The sequence below is a fragment of the Polyergus mexicanus genome, unplaced genomic scaffold, assembly GCF_030449975.1.
Source record: "Polyergus mexicanus isolate NDT 795.1 unplaced genomic scaffold, iyPolMexi1.0 SCAF_9, whole genome shotgun sequence".
In the NCBI taxonomy this organism is placed as follows: domain Eukaryota; kingdom Metazoa; phylum Arthropoda; class Insecta; order Hymenoptera; family Formicidae; genus Polyergus; species Polyergus mexicanus.
In genome coordinates, this window is record NW_027223329.1 from 30,605 (window position 1) to 49,687 (window position 19,083).

General features: G+C 32.7%; 3 protein-coding genes and 1 long non-coding RNA gene across 5 annotated transcripts in view; 2 read left to right on the forward strand and 2 right to left on the reverse strand.

The window, feature by feature from the left end:
• The first annotated feature begins 306 nt into the window (after positions 1 to 306).
• Positions 307 to 3,269, forward strand: LOC138936434 (uncharacterized). Its single transcript, XM_070301856.1, has 5 exons — positions 307 to 324; positions 726 to 787; positions 1,194 to 1,489; positions 2,179 to 2,980; positions 3,137 to 3,269. Exons 1-5 carry the CDS (start codon positions 307 to 309, stop codon positions 3,267 to 3,269), a joined length of 1,311 nt encoding a protein of 436 aa, XP_070157957.1.
• Positions 3,270 to 9,071: 5,802 nt separating this feature from the next.
• Positions 9,072 to 10,882, reverse strand: LOC138936435 (uncharacterized). Its single transcript, XM_070301857.1, has 4 exons — positions 10,813 to 10,882; positions 10,044 to 10,105; positions 9,693 to 9,864; positions 9,072 to 9,089 (listed from the first exon to the last, which is right to left on the reverse strand). The coding sequence occupies exons 1-4, from the start codon at positions 10,831 to 10,833 to the stop codon at positions 9,072 to 9,074; spliced, it is 273 nt and encodes a 90-aa protein (XP_070157958.1). The 5' UTR covers positions 10,834 to 10,882.
• A 2,303-nt stretch (positions 10,883 to 13,185) lies between these two features.
• Positions 13,186 to 15,173, reverse strand: Spase12 (Signal peptidase complex subunit Spase12). Its single transcript, XM_070301183.1, has 3 exons — positions 15,024 to 15,173; positions 14,656 to 14,715; positions 13,186 to 14,567 (listed from the first exon to the last, which is right to left on the reverse strand). The coding sequence occupies exons 1-3, from the start codon at positions 15,066 to 15,068 to the stop codon at positions 14,385 to 14,387; spliced, it is 288 nt and encodes a 95-aa protein (XP_070157284.1). The 5' UTR covers positions 15,069 to 15,173; the 3' UTR covers positions 13,186 to 14,384.
• A 2,113-nt stretch (positions 15,174 to 17,286) lies between these two features.
• The window catches only part of LOC138936021 (uncharacterized), a 48,271-nt gene continuing 46,474 nt past the window's right edge, over positions 17,287 to 19,083 (forward strand). For both annotated transcript variants that reach the window (XR_011447323.1, XR_011447322.1), the window contains exons 1-2: positions 17,287 to 17,605; positions 18,517 to 18,683. This is a non-coding gene — a long non-coding RNA (uncharacterized lncRNA). The remainder of the gene's footprint in view (positions 17,606 to 18,516; positions 18,684 to 19,083) is intronic.

Genomic DNA, 19,083 nt, shown 5'->3' on the forward strand with positions numbered 1-19,083 from the left:
TGGAACATCATCTGTCGAGTACATATGTATTCGGAGTACGCGGCCGCCGGGGGATATGCACCCACCAGGTTTCGCTATTCGGCTCCTTTCGGAGCGCTCTTCTGATGGTTACACGTCCGGTGGTACCCATGAACTTCTTCGTTTCATCCCCACCCTTTCCTTCCGGTACTTCCTCCCGGTATATATATAGGTAAGATCGTGGCCGCAAATATATGACAGTGTATGTCCGGTCGCCGTGGTGAGCTGTGCGTGAAATAAGAAGCAGGGAAAGGGATCCGGGTGACCGGCCGTGTCCTGGATACCAGCATGGGACCCAAATACACCGTAAGAAATTACAAACGGACGGAAATTATTTGTTACCGTTTGCCGAGAAATTAATAAAGGGGTAGAGATCTCGCGATACTTGGAGATGGTCTTCGTACAGCGGATTTTTTTTCTTTTTTTTTTTTTCTTCAAATCGCGGCTACGTAAACGACAGTTTCGTGATTATAGATTAAAATTCTCAATCATTTTTTATTGATGTTTATATGACAGTATTAAAGACTTGATAAGATGTGAAAGTTATGTACGCGATTGATCCGATTTTTTAAAGAATACTTATAAGTAATAGTTAAACGATTTATTTATAAATAATACAGGAAATCGAGAAAGCAAACAAACATGTTTTCTTGAATTAATATGTACATTTAAGATATAAATGATTAAGAAGACTTATTTAATTGCAGATAAAGGTTCTCATCCTTGCAAGTATCCTATCAGTAGGCTTTGCAACCTTCGGACATGAGCAGTGAGTTCCAATTATATAAGAATTTATTAGCAAGATTTTATATATATATATATATATATATAACATATATTATTAATATATATCGACGTGTTAATTGATAAAGGATGTAATGCTTCGTTGAAGTACTTAAAATAAAAAATTTTCTTTCTCTTTCTTTCGCGGCAAATATAATTATTCGTAATAAGCGCTATAGATTTTTATTACGCTATCGAATCGTACAATTATTCTGTTTAAAGACTCATATCGTGAATGATTAGTTTAACGTTGGGATATACATAATTAATCCATATAGAAACGTATGAAAGAAACAATATAAAGTTTTCTTGCGTCAGTAATTATCAACACCTTAAGAAAAGTATGTTAATTAAAAACGTTCCTCGATTTAAGCATACTTTTTATATTTCAGTGTACATATAAAGATACACTTGCCAGAAGTAGTGCAACATCACGATAAGCAAATTATAAAATACGAGGATCACGGCGGTCACGGAGGTGGAGGCGGTGGCGGAGGTCATGATCATCATCATATCGAGGTCAGCGGTCCTGGGTTCGACATAGGAGGCGGTTTCGGAGATGACCATGGCGGAGGTTTTGGTGGCGGTCACGGAGGAGGTTACGGAGGTGGCGGTGGCTTCGGAGGTGGCTTCGGAGGAGGTCACGGAGGAGGTCACGGTGGAGGTTTTGGAGGTGGCCATGGCGGAGGTATAAGACCGAATTATGTTAGACATATTTCAATATTATTTTTTCTTTATAAAATTTTCGATATTTCAATCTTCTTTTTTATAAAATAAATTTTTGACGCTAAAAATATTTTATTTGGCACAAAAAGGCGTTGCAAATATTGTCTAAAAAGCAACTGCGAACAATCGCCAAAAATTTTTAATTTTATAAAATTTTAATAAAATTAAAATGCGATGACGTTAGCAAATTGAACAGCAAATTTTTCAGCACACGGTAGATCGAGTTTTTGAGTATTGTCTATTCTCTCTTTTACAAGTACTAAGAAAGTTTTGCTTCCATATGTATAAAGAAGTTATTAAAAATGCCTCAAGTGACCGCATTATTTTAACAATTCAAAATTTAATGACGCAACAAACAGAAAGAACTTCGAGATTGTCTATTTTAATATTTAGAGAAAGAGAATGTATTCTCATGAATATTTATAAAAAAATCTTAGAAATTTTTGTTACTTTCGTTTTACATTGTTCCATATAAAGTATTGTTTCGTAAATTTAGTTAATTATAAATATAATTCTTGATAAAAAGCGCGCAATTATGATTTATTTTGTGCATATGTTAAATTAAATAAATTTACATCATATCTTTTTTAATGAAAACATTTATAATCAAAATTTCAAACAATAAAATGTTAAGATAATGATTTTTTTTAGGTGGGGATATTATCATAGACCACGGCGGCGGCCACGGCGGCGGCCACGGCGGCGGGGGTAGTTATGGCGGCGGGGGTGGTTATGGCGGCGGAGGCGCCTATGGAGGTGGTCACGGAAGCGGTGGTCATGGCGGTGGTGGCGGCGGTATAATTATAGAACATGATGGACATGGCGGCGGCGGTGGCGGACACGGAGGCGGTGGTTTTGACAGTGGACATGGAGGTGGCGGATATGGTGGCGGCAATGGGGGTGGTATTATTATAGAACACGGAGGACATGGCGGTGGTGGTGGTTTTGATAGTGGTCATGGAAACGGTGGTCATGGAGGCGGCGGTTTTGGAGGCGGCGGTTATGGAGGTGGCGGTGTTATCATCGAACATCATGGACATGGCGGCGGCGGCGGCGGCGGCGGCGGCGGCGGTTTCGGAGGTGGACATGGAAGCAGTTTTGGAGGCGGTCATGGCGACGGATTTGGGGGAAGTAGCGGATACGGCGGCGGCGGACATGGTGGCGGTTTTGGAGGTGGTCATGGAGGCGGCATTGGTGGTGGACATGGTGACAGTTTTGGAGGCGGTCATGGTGGCGGATTCGGGGGAGGATATAGCAGCGGACATGGTGGCGGTTTTGGAGGTGGCCATGGTGGCGGTAATGGAGGCGGTCATGGTGGCGGTCATGATGGCGGATACGGAGGTGGTGGATTTGGCGATTTTGGCGGTGGATTTGGGGGCGGACATGGTGGCGATGATCATCATATTAGCTCCAGCAGTTACGGCAACAGTATATCGTCTGGTTTTGGTAGCAGGTAAATATTTAAGCAATTTGCAAACGGCTGATTGTGATTGATGCAAAGAGATAATTAGAACGCGAATGCAAAAAAAATCTCAATTTTTTTATTCAAATTTATATAAGTATATACATCCGCATGTGTAATATTTTATATCAATATAAAATCTTTCAGCGGCCATGGCGGAAGCAGTTATAGTTCTGGCGGTAGCTTCGATTCGTATTCAAGTGGTCATGGCGGTGGCGGCGGCGATAGTTACAGTGGAGGTCATGGTGGTGGTTTTTCCGGTTACCACAAGAAAAAATAAGAGTGATTGCGCTATGACCAATATGTTGAGCAAAGAATGCATTGGAAAGATCTATTTCAATTGATCGATATAGATGCGAATATTCTTTAATAATAATCACAGTCTCATCACTTTGATTATGATGTAACAATCAAAAAGTATGATGTGCGATAATGTGTGATAATGTTTTCTTATAATAGTTTCTATATTTCGACGAAATGAACAGTCAATCGAGTAAAACTGATTGTTTTCATTGATGGAATCATTTTATGCTAAAAAATAATTTAAAATGTTTTTATTATTTTTCAACTTACAAACTTGCAAAATGTTTTTACAATTTCTTTTCATATTTCTATTAAATTTTCAGACATTCATTTTTATTAGTCCCATCTTTGACAGATAGTATATCAATGACAGAATATATATATCAAATGCAACAATATTTTACTGATTTTGCAGCAGATTTTTACAAGACACAGACGAAATGACGACAAAGTAACTGTAACTCAATAACGGCAAAAAAAACTGACGCATGCACGACTGAAATTTATATTCTTCCACAAAGCTATGAAACGCGAAAAAAAACTATAGATCATTATCAGAAATAGCTTTTTTAAACATCGAAACAAAATTGATGAAAAAATTTATTTGAAATTTTGAGATATTTTTTATATTATAGATTTCTCTATTACATTATGAATACAAATGGACGGAAAAACTTGACTCACACACACACGCATAACTGATACGTTTGACGTTATGATCACGTAAACCATTTTTTTCTTTATTGCTTATAGAAGAAAGAAAAGCAGTAAACTGCTAATTTTCAAGTTGACATTCACATTGATTTAACTTGACTAACTTACGATAAAGACAGATTTATGACATTCTACGAGAAACAATTACAGACGTAAACAATTTTATTTAAATATGATTTAAATATTCGAACTTATTTATGTCATATCATAAGTTTTATATTACGAGTCTTTATAATAATTATTATAATTGCAATTATCGATTTTACTGTTGATGACAATTCCAGAAATAATATCAGAGTATCAGGAATATTAACAATTTAAGTTCAAGTAATCGTTAAAAAAGATTACAAAGTACTTAAATAATATTTTGCGATAAAATATAGCTATCGAGCGTATATCGCCATAATTCATTATTACACGACCATATTTATAAATTTATATACCTCATAGTTAAACCCGGCAAGCATTTCAATTTTAGATCTTCACGTGCCTCTTCAGCACTTTGACGGTTAATATCACATATAAACGCAATTGCGATTCACCGACCGAGTGCATACTCGAAAGCAACATGTTGTGTTTGTACATATAATACATTTTGTAAATAGAGCATTTTGTGTGTGTTATATTTTTAATAAAGTTTTTTATATGTTTTTAATATATCATACTGTATCTTTTTTTCCCGTATCAATAGAATATTAATCATTTCCTCATAGTATTATAATTTTTTACAATTGTTTGATAAATGTATAATTTTATTTAATTTTATCTACGAATCGCAGAAAAATAAAAATCTTTTTGTTTAAATGGCAAAAATATTAGAAAGATCTAACGGATAAATATCACATGATAAAAATAAAAGTTTTGAATATAAATATATATTGATAAAATTTTGCATATTTTAAAAATAACTAACACTCGAATAATATTAAGTTAAAAGCAATTCTTCGGAAGGAAATTGCTTTTTGAGATAATATTGATAAAATAACTAGCATAAATAACTTTATGTTAGTGGTATATGTTATTTGAAAATGCTCATTGTAATTTATGTATATAGGTATGAAAATGTTCCGCTTTCACTCATATTTTTCAATTTTTTCTTCACTAATTCCTAATAATTACATTAATACTTGTCCATTCCGTTAATATTATTATGGTCATTAATCACGAGAAATGATATGAAAAACATTATAGGAAGCTTATGATTAGCTAGCACATAAATTATAGCATTTCGCGTATTCTCACTTATAATTAATGTCTTACAATATAAAAATATCAGCCGACATCATAACATTAATTATTTTGTTCGCAGAAAAATTATTGAATGCATTTATATAAACTAATACGTTTTATGCGTTTATATTAATGTCACAATAATAGGAGAAAAGAGAGAGAATGGATTTCATTTTTATATATTTTCTTTCCAAAAATATAATCCAAATTCTTCTATAATTTTTTTTTTAAGTGTATAACTTTAAAGATAAAAATCAAAGTGGAAAATTTTTTATAATGAATAAAATGGAACAATCTCTAATTGCTGTAATTATTAATATTTTAACAAAGATGATTTTTTTAGGAAAGTAAAGTTGCTAACTTCTAAGAATATGCAACCCGAAGTACTTGCTTGCATTTCTGGTGGCTAAATACGCGGTGTTTATACACTTACTAAAAACACCTTGCATCGATATCAATGAAGATTCATTGTAGTATCTTTTGAGACAAATAATATTGTTTGATCTCAATATTTTTTATTATTTTATTTTTGCAGAAATTTATTTTAACATTTAGATATATTATTATTATAAATATATTATTATTATATAACATTATACATATCCTGCTATTTTTTTAGTAAAACATTTAAATATAATTTTCACTTTCTGGTTGGTATTAATTTCACTTAATGATTCAATCATCGTCAGCTCTTAACCGTCATGATAAGGATCGTAAAGACACACGTTGATGTTGGATTAGTTCGAAATGGAAAGTAAGCGAACAGTAAAAGAACGAATCATATGATAAATAAGGCGCGATTTCACTCGTATGCGTACACATATCGTACATGCACTGCGAAGCAGCACTAAAGCGAATATAATAAGCTTCGCGTTAATTCGCAAAAAATTTTAAATAAATATAATTACTAATTGGAAAAGATCTCTTTATTAAGTACAATGAGAGGAACCGCGAGACAAAAATTAAACGAGTCAATGAAGATGCAACAAAATACATCCCGTAGAACGTCATCTAAAAAATATATTTGCTCATTTCCGTAAGCGATTAATAAAGATCAAATTTATATTAATAAGATTAGATTATTCAGTCTTAACAATTTATATATATATATATATATATATACATATATATATATAATTCCGTTTCATATTTGAACTTTTTTTTTTACTTTCTGATACTATTGTATTCTGATTCAGTTCTACGAGAACTAAAATCAATTAATTTACTTTAATTGAAGAATAATTCGTCGATTTCCATTCGAAGGAGAAATCTCGTCGGCTCTACATTTCCGACACAAATTTCCGGTTTAATATTTCTTTGTGTATAATTGGATAATACGAGGGTATAGATATCATGCTCGAGAAAGAGAGAAGGCGCAATCGGTATATCCACTAACTGATGCATGAAGTTGCAGGAAGTCCGCGAAAATTGCATTCGCAACAATGCGCGCGCAAATAATCGCACATAAGATTTTATGTAAAATTCGCTAAAGTGAGAGTGATTTGGGGCGGGGTAATTCAATCAGGAACTGTTTCCAGTGCACTGCTCATACACGGTTCATCGATTATGTTTCTGTTTATAAGGCTGATGCGAAAGACACTCTTATTAGTTATCGTACAGTTGCAGTCTCGGAGAAATTGAACGTCCATTCCGCGTTTATATCGTGTGAATATGGTCAAGCTCGGAACGCATGTGCGTGTCAATGAAATTATGGATGTGAATTTGTTGAGTGATCCGTTGGTTTGATCGCACGAGACGAAGCGATTCGCATGGATAGTTCGAAAAGTGACATTTTCTTATTTATTTCTGTCTCATTGTCAGATATAATTCTGAATACGCAAATGACGGTTAGCTTCAAAGAAGCTGACAAATTTATGCTTTTTTTAAACAATCCGCTTTAATTTTGCGTTTAATATAAAAATAATTCATCAAAATTTTATCAAATAAAAAAATTATTTTTCACATTAAAAATTTTGTTCTGTGTATATAGATACTTATTATATCTGAATTTTACCGTGTTTTTCTAAAGATTCAAAGATATATAAATATTTCAGAAAGATATCTGCGAATAGCAGTATTCTCATTTTTATCAAGTTATTAACTTTTAATTTAAAGATTAACTTTGCAATATTATTTCGCACAGTTGAAAAGAAAATAGTAATTTTGAATGGCGAGATAATTATAAGTGACGAATTGTGATTTCTCAAACAAAAACTATATTAAATATTGGATATTCATAATGTAATTATTATCTGAAAATTGATAAATTTTTATTATTTTTTAATAACAGATTTTTTGGTAAAAATTTTTTAATTTGATTTTTTCCAATCTTTATTTTAAAATTTAAATTAGCGAGAAAAAAATTGCAAAATTAAAAATAATACAATATAAATGAGATATTTTTTTCTATAGAAAAATAAAATTATTTCGAATAGCTTCGATAACATGCACGCACGCGATGATCAATTTATTAGCCGCGCATAGTTTCACCTAATAACTGTAGTTTTACGTCTGCTTCGATCACTACCGCTTCCGAATTGATTTCCTAACGAGTCTAGTATACGATCGAAACGTACTTTCTCCGATCACATTACCGTGAAAGACAAGATTTACGATCTACTTCTAATCTGACCAAAAATTAAAAAAAAAATCGTTAATATTTCTCTATTAATGTTAAGTGCATGAAGAGAAGACGGCAATCTTTCTTCGAATTCTCCAAAGCAAAATCTTTTATGATACATTTTACGTAATATTTTTCTTTGTTTTAGGTTTTACTTTCGCTGATCGTCGCAGTGGCATTGGTATCAACGGCGCCGCATCCCGGTGGCCATGGTCACGAACAGTAATTCTCTTTCCCATTAAAATTTTGTTGATGTTTCTATATTTTTTCAGAGAAATATTATATAGCTTAAATCTTTTGATATATTGTAGATATAACATTGATATAATAAGAATATTCAGGAAAAAAAAAATACAAAATTGTTTTTAGCACTCACTTCATCATCCATATGCCACATCATATCCACAAGCATTATCACAAGCACGAGAAGAAGATTTACATACCGGTAAAAAAATCCGAAGATCATCATAAGGATCATGAACATCATGATTACGAATAATGAGCGGTCATTTTGTTCCATGATTAAAAAACTTATCACGGTAGAGTTATTTAGTCATGATTATGTTACTTGATACTTTGTTTGTTATTATTGTTTTACGTTGTTAATTTTGCAAAATAAATTAATATATATGATATATATATATACATATATTTATATAGAAAGTAATATTTAGCCCATAATTCTCTTGTGTGGAACATATATTTCTAAAAATAAGCGTATGATTATTATTTCTTTCCTCTCTTTCTCTCTCCTTTTCTAACATGTTCCGAAGAAATGATATGCATGATTTTAAGAAATTACTAAAACAAATATATCCATAATTTAATAAAAAAAAAATGATAATGATTAGATATTAATGGTATTTACAAGATGGTATTTAAAACATGAAATTTTTAAAAGTACATTTAATTGATAAAAGCAGAGAACACAGATATATCAAGTACAGGATATTCTTTTTTATCACATGTTTATTATATAAAATAATGACAATGTAAAAATATGTACAAGTATCTTTGTGAGTATACACGCGTGTATATAGAGTATTTGGTTCTTACCCTAAGTTTTTAAATGCTATACAGGCGGTTCGAGTAATTTTGTACTGCTCGGTTTCTCATTTATATTTCGATGAGAAAACTTCTTATCAATAGATCCGTATCAAGAAGAATGAATTTTATAAAACTTTTATTTACTCAGATTCCACCTTATATATATACTTATATATACATGATAACCTGAAAATATCAATCGTTTATGAACCGTAGAATCAACTTGTATAATATTATACTCTTATAATCAAAATAAAAATTCATTAAAAAATCAAATAAGATAAGATAGAAATAAGATATAAAAAAAAAGATAGACCAATTAGAATCTAGACACAATAAGTGAGACGAAATAAAATAGCATTTTATTTCGTATAATAAATAATTTAGAATACGACATTTATTTATTGTTCCATGAAATAAAATACTATTTTATTACGCACTATACTTACTGCATCTATAGGCTCTAATTAATCTTTCTTTTTCAATATTTAATTTATATCATTCGAGCTTTGTTTATATTAACTTTTATCATTTAAAAGTGTTAACAAGAGATTACTGTGCATATATTTTTTTCTAATTTTATCTTCTGGTTTTACTATATCAATTATCGTAATTTCGTTCAAGTTGAAAATAAATAGTACAAACCCCTAAGATGATTAAAGCCAAAGATTAAACGCTGTTGGCTTTCTAAAGCCAACCCCCATGTAGCTTCTCCTCATGCACAGGTATATGTACGGGTACTTGAACAGGTATGGGAACCTTTTCTACAACCGGGTAAGGTACGGGTACCTTCTCGACGTGATGCACAGGTACTGGGACAGGTACCTTCTCGACATGATGCACCGGATACGGAACGGGAACGGATACCTTCTCGACGTGATGTACCGGTACGTGCACTTTCTTTACATGATGGTGATGAATCGTGTGCACCTTGTAAGGTACATGGATCACGAAATGTTCACTGAAGCGAGTGCAATTATTGTTGTACATAATGTCATATATGTCCATTTTCATTATTCAAATTATAGTTTTATTATATTATATATGTTATAATTTTTTAAGAAGCAGTAAAAGATATTAGTAAGAAATTTGATTTAACAGTAAATATGGATAAAATCTTTTGAGAAGAACTGCACTTACTGATGATGGCCCCCCGGTAACGGCGACGCCAAAGCCACGGCCATTATTCCGAACACGAGCAACTGTAACACGAGAGGGAATTGTGGTTTGCTTGTAATGTCGAAAGTGCATCGCGCCGAGAGGTCATTTAAATGCACAGTATTTTTTCTTTTCTTTTTTTTTTACCCACGTTTTACCCACCATTCTTGCCGTTTCTTTCATATTATTTTGCATAACGGTGATGCAAAAGCACGATGCTTCTAATTCAAACGGTGACGGACATTCATTTAGATTTTAGATTTTTAGATTCAAGAGTTTCTCGCGATCTGTTTTTTATTTTCTTTCTCTTTTAAGGATTTTAATGTTACAGGCAAAGTTTATGTGATCTTATTAACGTAAGAAAAAATACTGTTTAAGAAAAATACATTTAAAAATACTATGTGATTTTACAGAATATTTGGAAGCGACTACAAATCCAATAATAGTCAATTGAGATTATCTCTACATTAACATAAGAAATCTACTTTTGAAAAAATGGTTGTTGTTTATTTGCCTTATTTCAAGTATCAAATATCCGAATTAGCGCGCAATTTATTATAATTACATGAGATCACGGTTTGAATATTTTCGTAGAATCTGAAGATAATTTCTCGAAAGCGATCTCCTAATCACAGAATTCGCGCACAAAATTAACGCTATGCGCACTCACCACAAAACCAACGAAGAACTTCTAAAGCCGAAAATCTAAACGCGACGAAACAATACGTGTATATTATAAATAATCACTCACAGCGATTGCGTGGGAGCGCATCTTGGATTCGGTCTGTCTTAATCTCGATCAAGTTACTTTGGAAAAAAATTCACGACGACGACTGGTGCGTGCTGTGCGTTGCAAACTGCGTTGTTTGTCGATACGATTCTGCGTTTTGTCCGTCGGGGATGTCCGCTTATAAAGGACAGACACGGCCGATGGCCAAAACCACCCGGTGAAATTGTAACGGGTGGGAGACACAGAGCGGTGCGAGACGGGATCGCAAAGTTACGTAAAAGCAAGGAAACGCGCGAAGCTCGCGTTACGTTCGTTTCGAAGCTGCGTAACTCACCGAGCGGTGCGTACGATGGGTGTCGTGTAAACCGCGCCTCTTGAATGATGCGTGCGAATCCTCGTGATCGGACGTACGTAACGCGACGTAATTCAAGCAATCTCGTTCAAATTGTACGGCGAATCCGATGATTCGGAAAATATATCGAAAGAATTTGGGAATCTCTCTGCGGGATAATCGTGTAACTTTCGTCGTGATGTAACCGACTAACAAAATTGTTTATCCGGTGATTTTGATAGATACATTGCAGAATTATCTCTTTTTGAATATGTAAAAGATTTATTATTTATCGCAATATGCTGCACAGTGTAGATTGGAAAGAAGATATTATTCGGTTTTGCATTAATACGTTATAAATAATCTATTACAATATATTTGGCATTATATTTTTTTTGTCTGTATAAATAATATACAATACTACAATTTCGTGGTTTTGTTATGATATAATAAAAATACATTCGCGCGTACGCGGGAGAGAAATGCTTCCGCGAGAGTGAAAAAATAAGTGAGAGTGCGCACAGAGACCTGAAAACATAAATTTGTAGATTATACTGAAGTACTTATACCGACATTACATTGTAAAAAAATTGTAGCAAATTTACATTACAGCATGCGAACCGAAGCGAATTAATCTGTGCAGAATATTTTCGTTGATGTATTGCACTTTTCATTAATGCTTAATTAATACGGAAAGTAATCGATTAGTTCTTTAAACGAAAGTTCTTTATATATATATATATATATATATATATATATATATATATATATATATATATATTCAACAATGCAAAACTTTTCTTTAAATTCATATGAAAGTTTTCAGATCTTCATAAATTATACTAATTTCATTCGTAGCGCATATATGCTGCTGCTGCTACGCTGAAATAACTTCTGATGGTTTCAGAGAGAAATTTGAGTTTCGATTGATTCTCATATAAGAGGTCAGAGTTCTATGTGAAATGCAAATTCGTTATTTGTCACGAATGACATAACGTGCGATTAAATACATGTCCGCAATTTCGAAAAAAATCGTTTCATCTTCTACTATCTACTTGATTGCGTCCAATCGTTAATGCGATACGATGTTAGACGAGCGAAAGTTTGCACAAATACGAATGATGAATATTTTTATTTATCTAATGCGTGCGTAAACGATGGGTTACACACACATAATTGCATATTGCATCGGATTTATTTCCTCGTAAGAATAATTTCTTTCCGCGCGCGTAACAAATTTATATATCGAATACGTATTTTAATACATTTATCGAAATAGATTTCAGAGATTATATAAGAAAAAAAAAAGAATTATAAATTGAAATATCTCGAAACAAGTAAATACAATAGTAAACACGACTCGTTCTGAAGTCTTCGATTCTCCTTGCGATAGATATCAGTTACGTATAGGTTTTTAACTGACCTTGCCATGGTTTTTCCTATTTTCAGGCCAATTATAAAGTTTCCTAAACGAACGAGTCTCAGTGTTAAGACCAAGGTAATGATCGAGACCCTGTCATACATTGCACGCTTAATAATATTATAATTATCTCTTCCTCTTCCCCCTCTTTTTCCGATCGCGAATCGATGGGACTATCGGCGTTACATAGGAAGTAGTGCAAGTTGCATACTTAAAATATCCATCATACAGGGAGAAAGCGTTTCGTAACTCTTTCACACACACATATACCATATTACAACCTTGCATTAATATATATTATAGGGCAGGTAGAAGCACAATCGAAAAAAAAAGTGAAAAAGAAGAGATCGAAATAAAAAGTGATTCAGGAGAGACCATATTCCCATCGAATTCGCTAGTATCCGGTATTTCGATTATATAAGATATTCCGTAAACCTGCTTCCTGCCGAATGACTTTTACCTCATCGCCATATAAGGTCGTTAATGTGTGAGTTGCATATCTTGTTGTTTATGGTAAATAATGCCTTTAATACACTTTGAGGAAAAGTATATAATTCAATAAATTATTATTATTATTATTATTATTTATTTATTTTTATGTAAATACATATGAGATATCGTATTATATGATACGTATAATACATTATTTAATTTTATTACTTGAATATATTTCTCTATCATTTTTCTTCAGTTAAATTCGAAAGTATACAAAATATAATTTGCAATTTTTTTTTTTTTTTTTTTTAATAAAAAAGAAAAAGGAAGTAGCCTTCATATGCTGTTATTTAAATGTTAGCTTACGCGATTATAGGTCTAAATGTAATCTTTTACATCGAGCATCTTAATAATTAGCATCTCTGATCGAACTGCGTGAAAGTCAATTGGCGCGATTCTGATGGAAATGATGATCTGATCAGTTCGTAATTGGAGAAAATGGATGGCGTGATCGATGAAAGTCAAATGTTGGAGCAGGTCCAACGGGTCTCCGATCGGGACGACGGTATGCCGTAATCGCGAAGAACGTTTTAATTGACCGACAATTTTCGAGCCGGAAAGGCGATGTCGGATCAGAGTTGCTGCTATGTTATACTGTATTACGTTTTCTGGTGTACGATTATATAAGAGGCGGTTCCGTTGCGGAAGGGAAACGCCGCTGCGAAATTGTTGTAGATATAACGATTACACTTCTCTTTTTCATTCCCTTTTTATGTAACCGCTCATAAAGCGAAGTCGAAGCGATATAATATCGCTTCGGTAATTATTTGTTTATATATCTAAGCTTATATATATTTTTTATATTTATATTATATAGGAAAGTAATTACTACAAGAATATTCTACGTATAAATGAAGTAATATGTGATTAAATAGATCATTTGAGAGGATTGATAATTTTTTTGAATTTGTGAATCATTAAATTTAAAAGTATCTATCAATTTTATTTCCTTTTTATGTATCATATATATCGCTTTTCTCTTTTTATTTTAAATTATATTAAATTAATTATAAGAATTTATTTCTTCTATATTTTAATTATAATAATAATATTTAAATAAAGTTCTAATATACACAATAAATGTCCAAATTTTACTTTAATATACATAAAAAGACATCTAAAAAGAAATCTTACCAAAAAAATGTAAAGTCTCTCACACTTGTTCCGATATACACTCGCATTCGTGCATTAAAATATCTTTATATCTCATAATTGCATAACGACAAATGCTTAGTGGTACGTATAGATCTCCATTTTCAGCAACCAAATTTACATTATTGTAAACAAGATTGCACAATGCTTGGTTATATTAAACTTTGCTTAAAATATCACATAAATATTCTGCGATTACTTCTTCTTTTTGAGTTTAGTGGTAACTTCAGACTGCGACTTTTGCCATTCCAATGGTTTGCGGCGATACATAGGCCACGGAGGTACAGTGATTAATGCCGCCATAACAAAACCAGCACCCAAAATATAAATTGTCTGTGAGAACTGTTGAATAACATAACCCCAGATTAAGCCAACCACCTGTAAACAAGGCAATACAAAGTTCATGTATTAAAATTATCAACATTTATATGTTATTTGCATTTTTTTTTTTTTTATTGTATCTTACACCAAATAACGTTATTATAACTCGCGACAATTTTTCTGCTCTGGCTTGGCCATCATAATCCTGAAACAAATAATGGGATACATAAACATAATACAAAGTTTCACTAAAGATATTCGAAGAATATGGATTCGCGTAAAAATTTAAATATAAATATTAAAGTAATGCCGACAAATATACTTATTTACAATGCAAATTATTGTACAGAGTCTATCAAAATTTACAATTACGTTAACATACGGGACTCGATAACCTAACCTAACCTAACTTCGCGTAATGAATTAACGTTATCTTGGACTAATCATGGAGGATAGAATATTTTATATTAATTATTTAATATAATCATTTAATATAAACATTTTGCTACTTACCATATGCGTTGGGATGGATTTAAAGTACTGCACCCACGCGTTCATTGTGAATATAAGAACGTGGCGGCGAGAAACTGACACGTACACATACAACGATAAGGAGACGCTCGACGCTCGGTTCTTTCGATTTTCACGGACGCGTACATACAACATACAACACGCGTGTCGCGTGTCGCGTATCGTACCAATCGTGCACGTTATCGAGCGCGCAGACGCGAAAGTCGGCTTCCCGCACACGTGCCAGCTGCCAGATGCGGCGCAAATTTTAAAGCCGACTTCAAATAGATCTCTACACTCGTTTAAATGCGTAATGCGCGCTCTCTTTTATGTTCGTGCGCGTGTCGCGCAAACTTCAATGCGTTTAGAGATGTAATACATCGATATATTGCGCGTGCAGCTATGTGCAGAATCGCTTAATAAAATTTTTACGGATATTTATCGATACACAGAGTCTCTGTTTTTTATTCTATTTCTCATACAATATGCGTTGAATCATCCTGATATATGAGTTATGAGCTTTAAATCATATAGATCAAATTTATTCGCTTTGTTTATTATATATTTTTTATCCTCTACAAAGTTTTTAAGCAGAGAATTAATTATATCTCTGTTAATCTTTGACACGTAAATAGGCGTCATTTAAATTTTGAATTTTGCGCCATTTAAAAAAAGTAGGTCCTTTTTATACAAATACACATAATAAGTATGTGAAATGAATTCACTCACCGATTGTTACGCCTTCGCTGCCATCCTGCCAGTTCCTTGCTCTGTCGACGACGAATTCATCCGGGTTTCACAAGGCACTCGCTTGAAAAAATATTAATTTTCAAAATTCCAATCGCATGTCCATTATTGAACGCCCGGTATTCGATTCGGCACTACATCATAGTCATTTGCAAGTGATATTTACTCGCGATAACTTGGAAATAACAAAACGATAATATCATACTGTATTATAATTAATCACAGCGATTAATTGTTTCCGTTCCTTCGACACTCACGATTGCTCACGATGCTCGATCGCGATTATATCTGCACTAGCGTCCCGACGCCATAATCAATCACTGTGAATATAGCATAGATGAACGCGGAAATCACACAACGATCCACTTCCGATTCCATTAGGGCGTTGTTGCAAAATAATCCGAGCGCTAGTTTCTATTGAATACACTGGCTAATATGCATTGGCTAGTGAATTCGATTGGATCATAGATTTGTACAGATAAATCGCGCGCTCCCATTGAACAAGAAGATAGTAAGAGATAGAGAGTCATAGTTTCTTGTCTATTTTTTTCCCTATCGGGCAAGATTCTCTATTATTCTTTTATATTAATGCCTTTAATAGAAGTGCGCGGTCTATTGACATAACACGAGTCTACGGCCAACGGCGTTACGTGTTAAAAAAACGTATGTATAAATCCATATTAAAGTAAAAGTTTGAAAAATATATGTATAATATATAGGAAATATAAAATAATTTCGTCATTATCTATCGATAAAAACGTTGCGATATTTATTAGATAATTGATTTACCACTTTCGATAGAATGCGTGAATAAGGTAAAAAGAATTTTCATAACATGATACAAGCGAGAATTCTTTTTCTCTCTCTCTCTCTCTCTCTCTCTCTCTCTCTCTCTCTCTCTCTCTCTCTCTCTCTCGCATGCATTGCATTCTTTGCATTGTATACGGCATTTTTCCTGACAATTTCACTTATTATTAGTATTATCTCGACTGTCATCGCGATGATTAGTTCGAACTTTTCGATTTTCAGTTTTATGATATACACACATATTACCAACAAAAACACACACACAAACACACATGTTCTTTCTCTTTCTATTTCTCTCTCGAATAATCAATTATATTATTAAAAATGATAGATCATTATAAATATTTAATTATCTAGGGAATCAATTATCTAAAGAAAATTTTATATGTTTGTTAAAAATTAATAACAAAGGATGCAAGAAAATAATAGACACTGTGTGTCATGCGATTAATTATTTTTGTTTTTTATTCACTAACCGATCGCGCGTGACGTCATATCTGCGTTTTTTACTGAAAGGCTAATATATCGCTATAGCGAATTCGATTGGCTACACTTAATGCGCCCTCATTCAGTTTTCTTTATTTGGTTGGTACTAAAAAACTCTGGTACCAAAAACTAAAAAAGACGATAGAGTGCGTTAGTGCGTCCTTAGTACATTTAAGGCAATTCGACAATAGGAATTAGCGTTTGAATAATTCGCGTCAACCGTATTTGATTTGCAGATGGTACATACAGTCTCGTTAATGTTGAATGCATAGTAGTGTTGCAGTGGAATTTGGAATCGGAAATAGACGATTACCGATTTGTGTGCTTTACGATGTATTAGAGGCGCGATCAATTATCGATATCGGGGGCATTCGCGGATATAATCGTGATCGAGCTTCGTAAGTGTCGAAGAAACGGATCTCGGAGTCGATCGCCGTAATTTAATGCCGTGATAGTTATTGTTGAACAAGTTATTAGCTATATTCGCGTCACAGTATTCTTCGACCAATATGGCCGAGCTCGTTTCTCAGAATCTCTCACGCAAGGTACGTATCATGTTCTTTGAAACAGTTTCTTCTCGATATATATACCATATCCTTCGTAATAATTTCGCTTATTGTTATTATTATCTTGACTATTTTCAATTCTTATTCGTATTATATATACAAATATTCCAGGTTGGGAACGTTACTTTGTAAAAGTAACGCGTTACCGTTACCGTTATCTTTTTGTAAAAAGTAACACGTTACCGTTACAAACAGAAAAAAGTAACGATCGTTACCGAAAAAAAGTAACTGTAACGGTAACGACGTTACAAGTAACGTCGTTACTTCCCAACTCTGCAAATATAACAGATATGTTACACACACATTTTCTTTCTCTCTCTTTGTCTCATCTATTATATACTCTATTAAAAGTGATAAATCAATTGTCTAAAAATGTTTATTTAATAAATCAATTGTCTAATAAAATTCAACGTGTTTATTAATAATTAAAGATAAAAAATGCTTTCTTGAAAGAAAACACAAAGAGATACTACGGTCTTAAAAATATCATTTGTCTCGGCAAATTCGAGTTATGACTTTAAATTACTGCAAATAAATATTGCTTGTAAATAACTATATAATAGTAGTGGTGCGGAGAAAAGTATCGAGCAATGCATAAAAATGTATATCAGGAGTGTCGAAAAAAGTATCGAGCAATTGTTATATTATGCGTAAATATGGTATATAGCTGAAATTAATTTCGCGCGACTATAGTTCCAAGTATTATGTATGAATAAAATTACCGAGAAATTTAATATCCCAGAATAAATATTAGCTGCAATTAAATGAGCATATATTTCATTAAAAACGAATACAAATCTTAATTTGATTCCTTAAATTATTATAGAAAATATTTAGCAAAATTTCCATTTTAATATATGATATTAAATATGTTTTAATTTAATATTTAGGAACAAATAGCAAAGTAGCAGCAGAAATGTAACGGTAGCGGAATGGCAATCAGCAGCAATACTTTGGCAACGATATTTACAGCGGCAATGCAACGACGAATCACAATGACAATGTAGCAACAATACTATGGCAGTTCAATAGTAATATTACAGTAGCGCAACGGTCGGTGAGTCGATTAACTATTTATATTTGTTTGACAAATTATTGTTTCTTTATTAATCATAATTGTAGTTTAATAAAACTGTTCTTGTCGAATCAAGAGATGTCAAAATCTATTATCTTCTTATTAAAAAATATACGTGTTGAAAATTTATTCCATGCTATTGCGCACGTGTAAATTTATATATGTGCATTATTAGAATAATTAAAATGTTTGATTAGACGGTGTGCAAATAATCGCGGAAAATTAAATATTTATATAATTGTAATATATGTATAATGCATATCATTTGTGCAGCGTTCTGTTTTTTTTTCTCCTCTAGTAACCAAACTGCAACAGTATTAATTATCGCAGATTTAATGAGTCATTTTCACGTGCAAATTTTATTAGCACTCGGCTCGGTAGA

Bases quoted from the DNA above. Each gene is read 5' to 3' on its own strand.
- LOC138936435 (XM_070301857.1), bottom strand. From the start codon at position 10,833: ATGCGCTCCCACGCAATCGCT. The intron at 10,106-10,812 runs GTGAGTGATTAT...CTCGTGTTACAG, and splicing joins TGCGCTCCCACGCAATCGCT to TTGCTCGTGTTCGGAATAAT. The intron at 9,865-10,043 runs GTAAGTGCAGTT...CACTCGCTTCAG, and splicing joins TTACCGGGGGGCCATCATCA to TGAACATTTCGTGATCCATG.
- Spase12 (XM_070301183.1), bottom strand. From the start codon at position 15,068: ATGAACGCGTGGGTGCAGTACTTTAAATCCATCCCAACGCATATG. The intron at 14,716-15,023 runs GTAAGTAGCAAA...TATTTGTTTCAG, and splicing joins AATCCATCCCAACGCATATG to GATTATGATGGCCAAGCCAG. The intron at 14,568-14,655 runs GTAAGATACAAT...CCTTGTTTACAG, and splicing joins TTATAATAACGTTATTTGGT to GTGGTTGGCTTAATCTGGGG.
- LOC138936434 (XM_070301856.1), top strand. The intron at 788-1,193 runs GTGAGTTCCAAT...TTTATATTTCAG, and splicing joins GCAACCTTCGGACATGAGCA to TGTACATATAAAGATACACT. The intron at 2,981-3,136 runs GTAAATATTTAA...AAAATCTTTCAG, and splicing joins TCGTCTGGTTTTGGTAGCAG to CGGCCATGGCGGAAGCAGTT.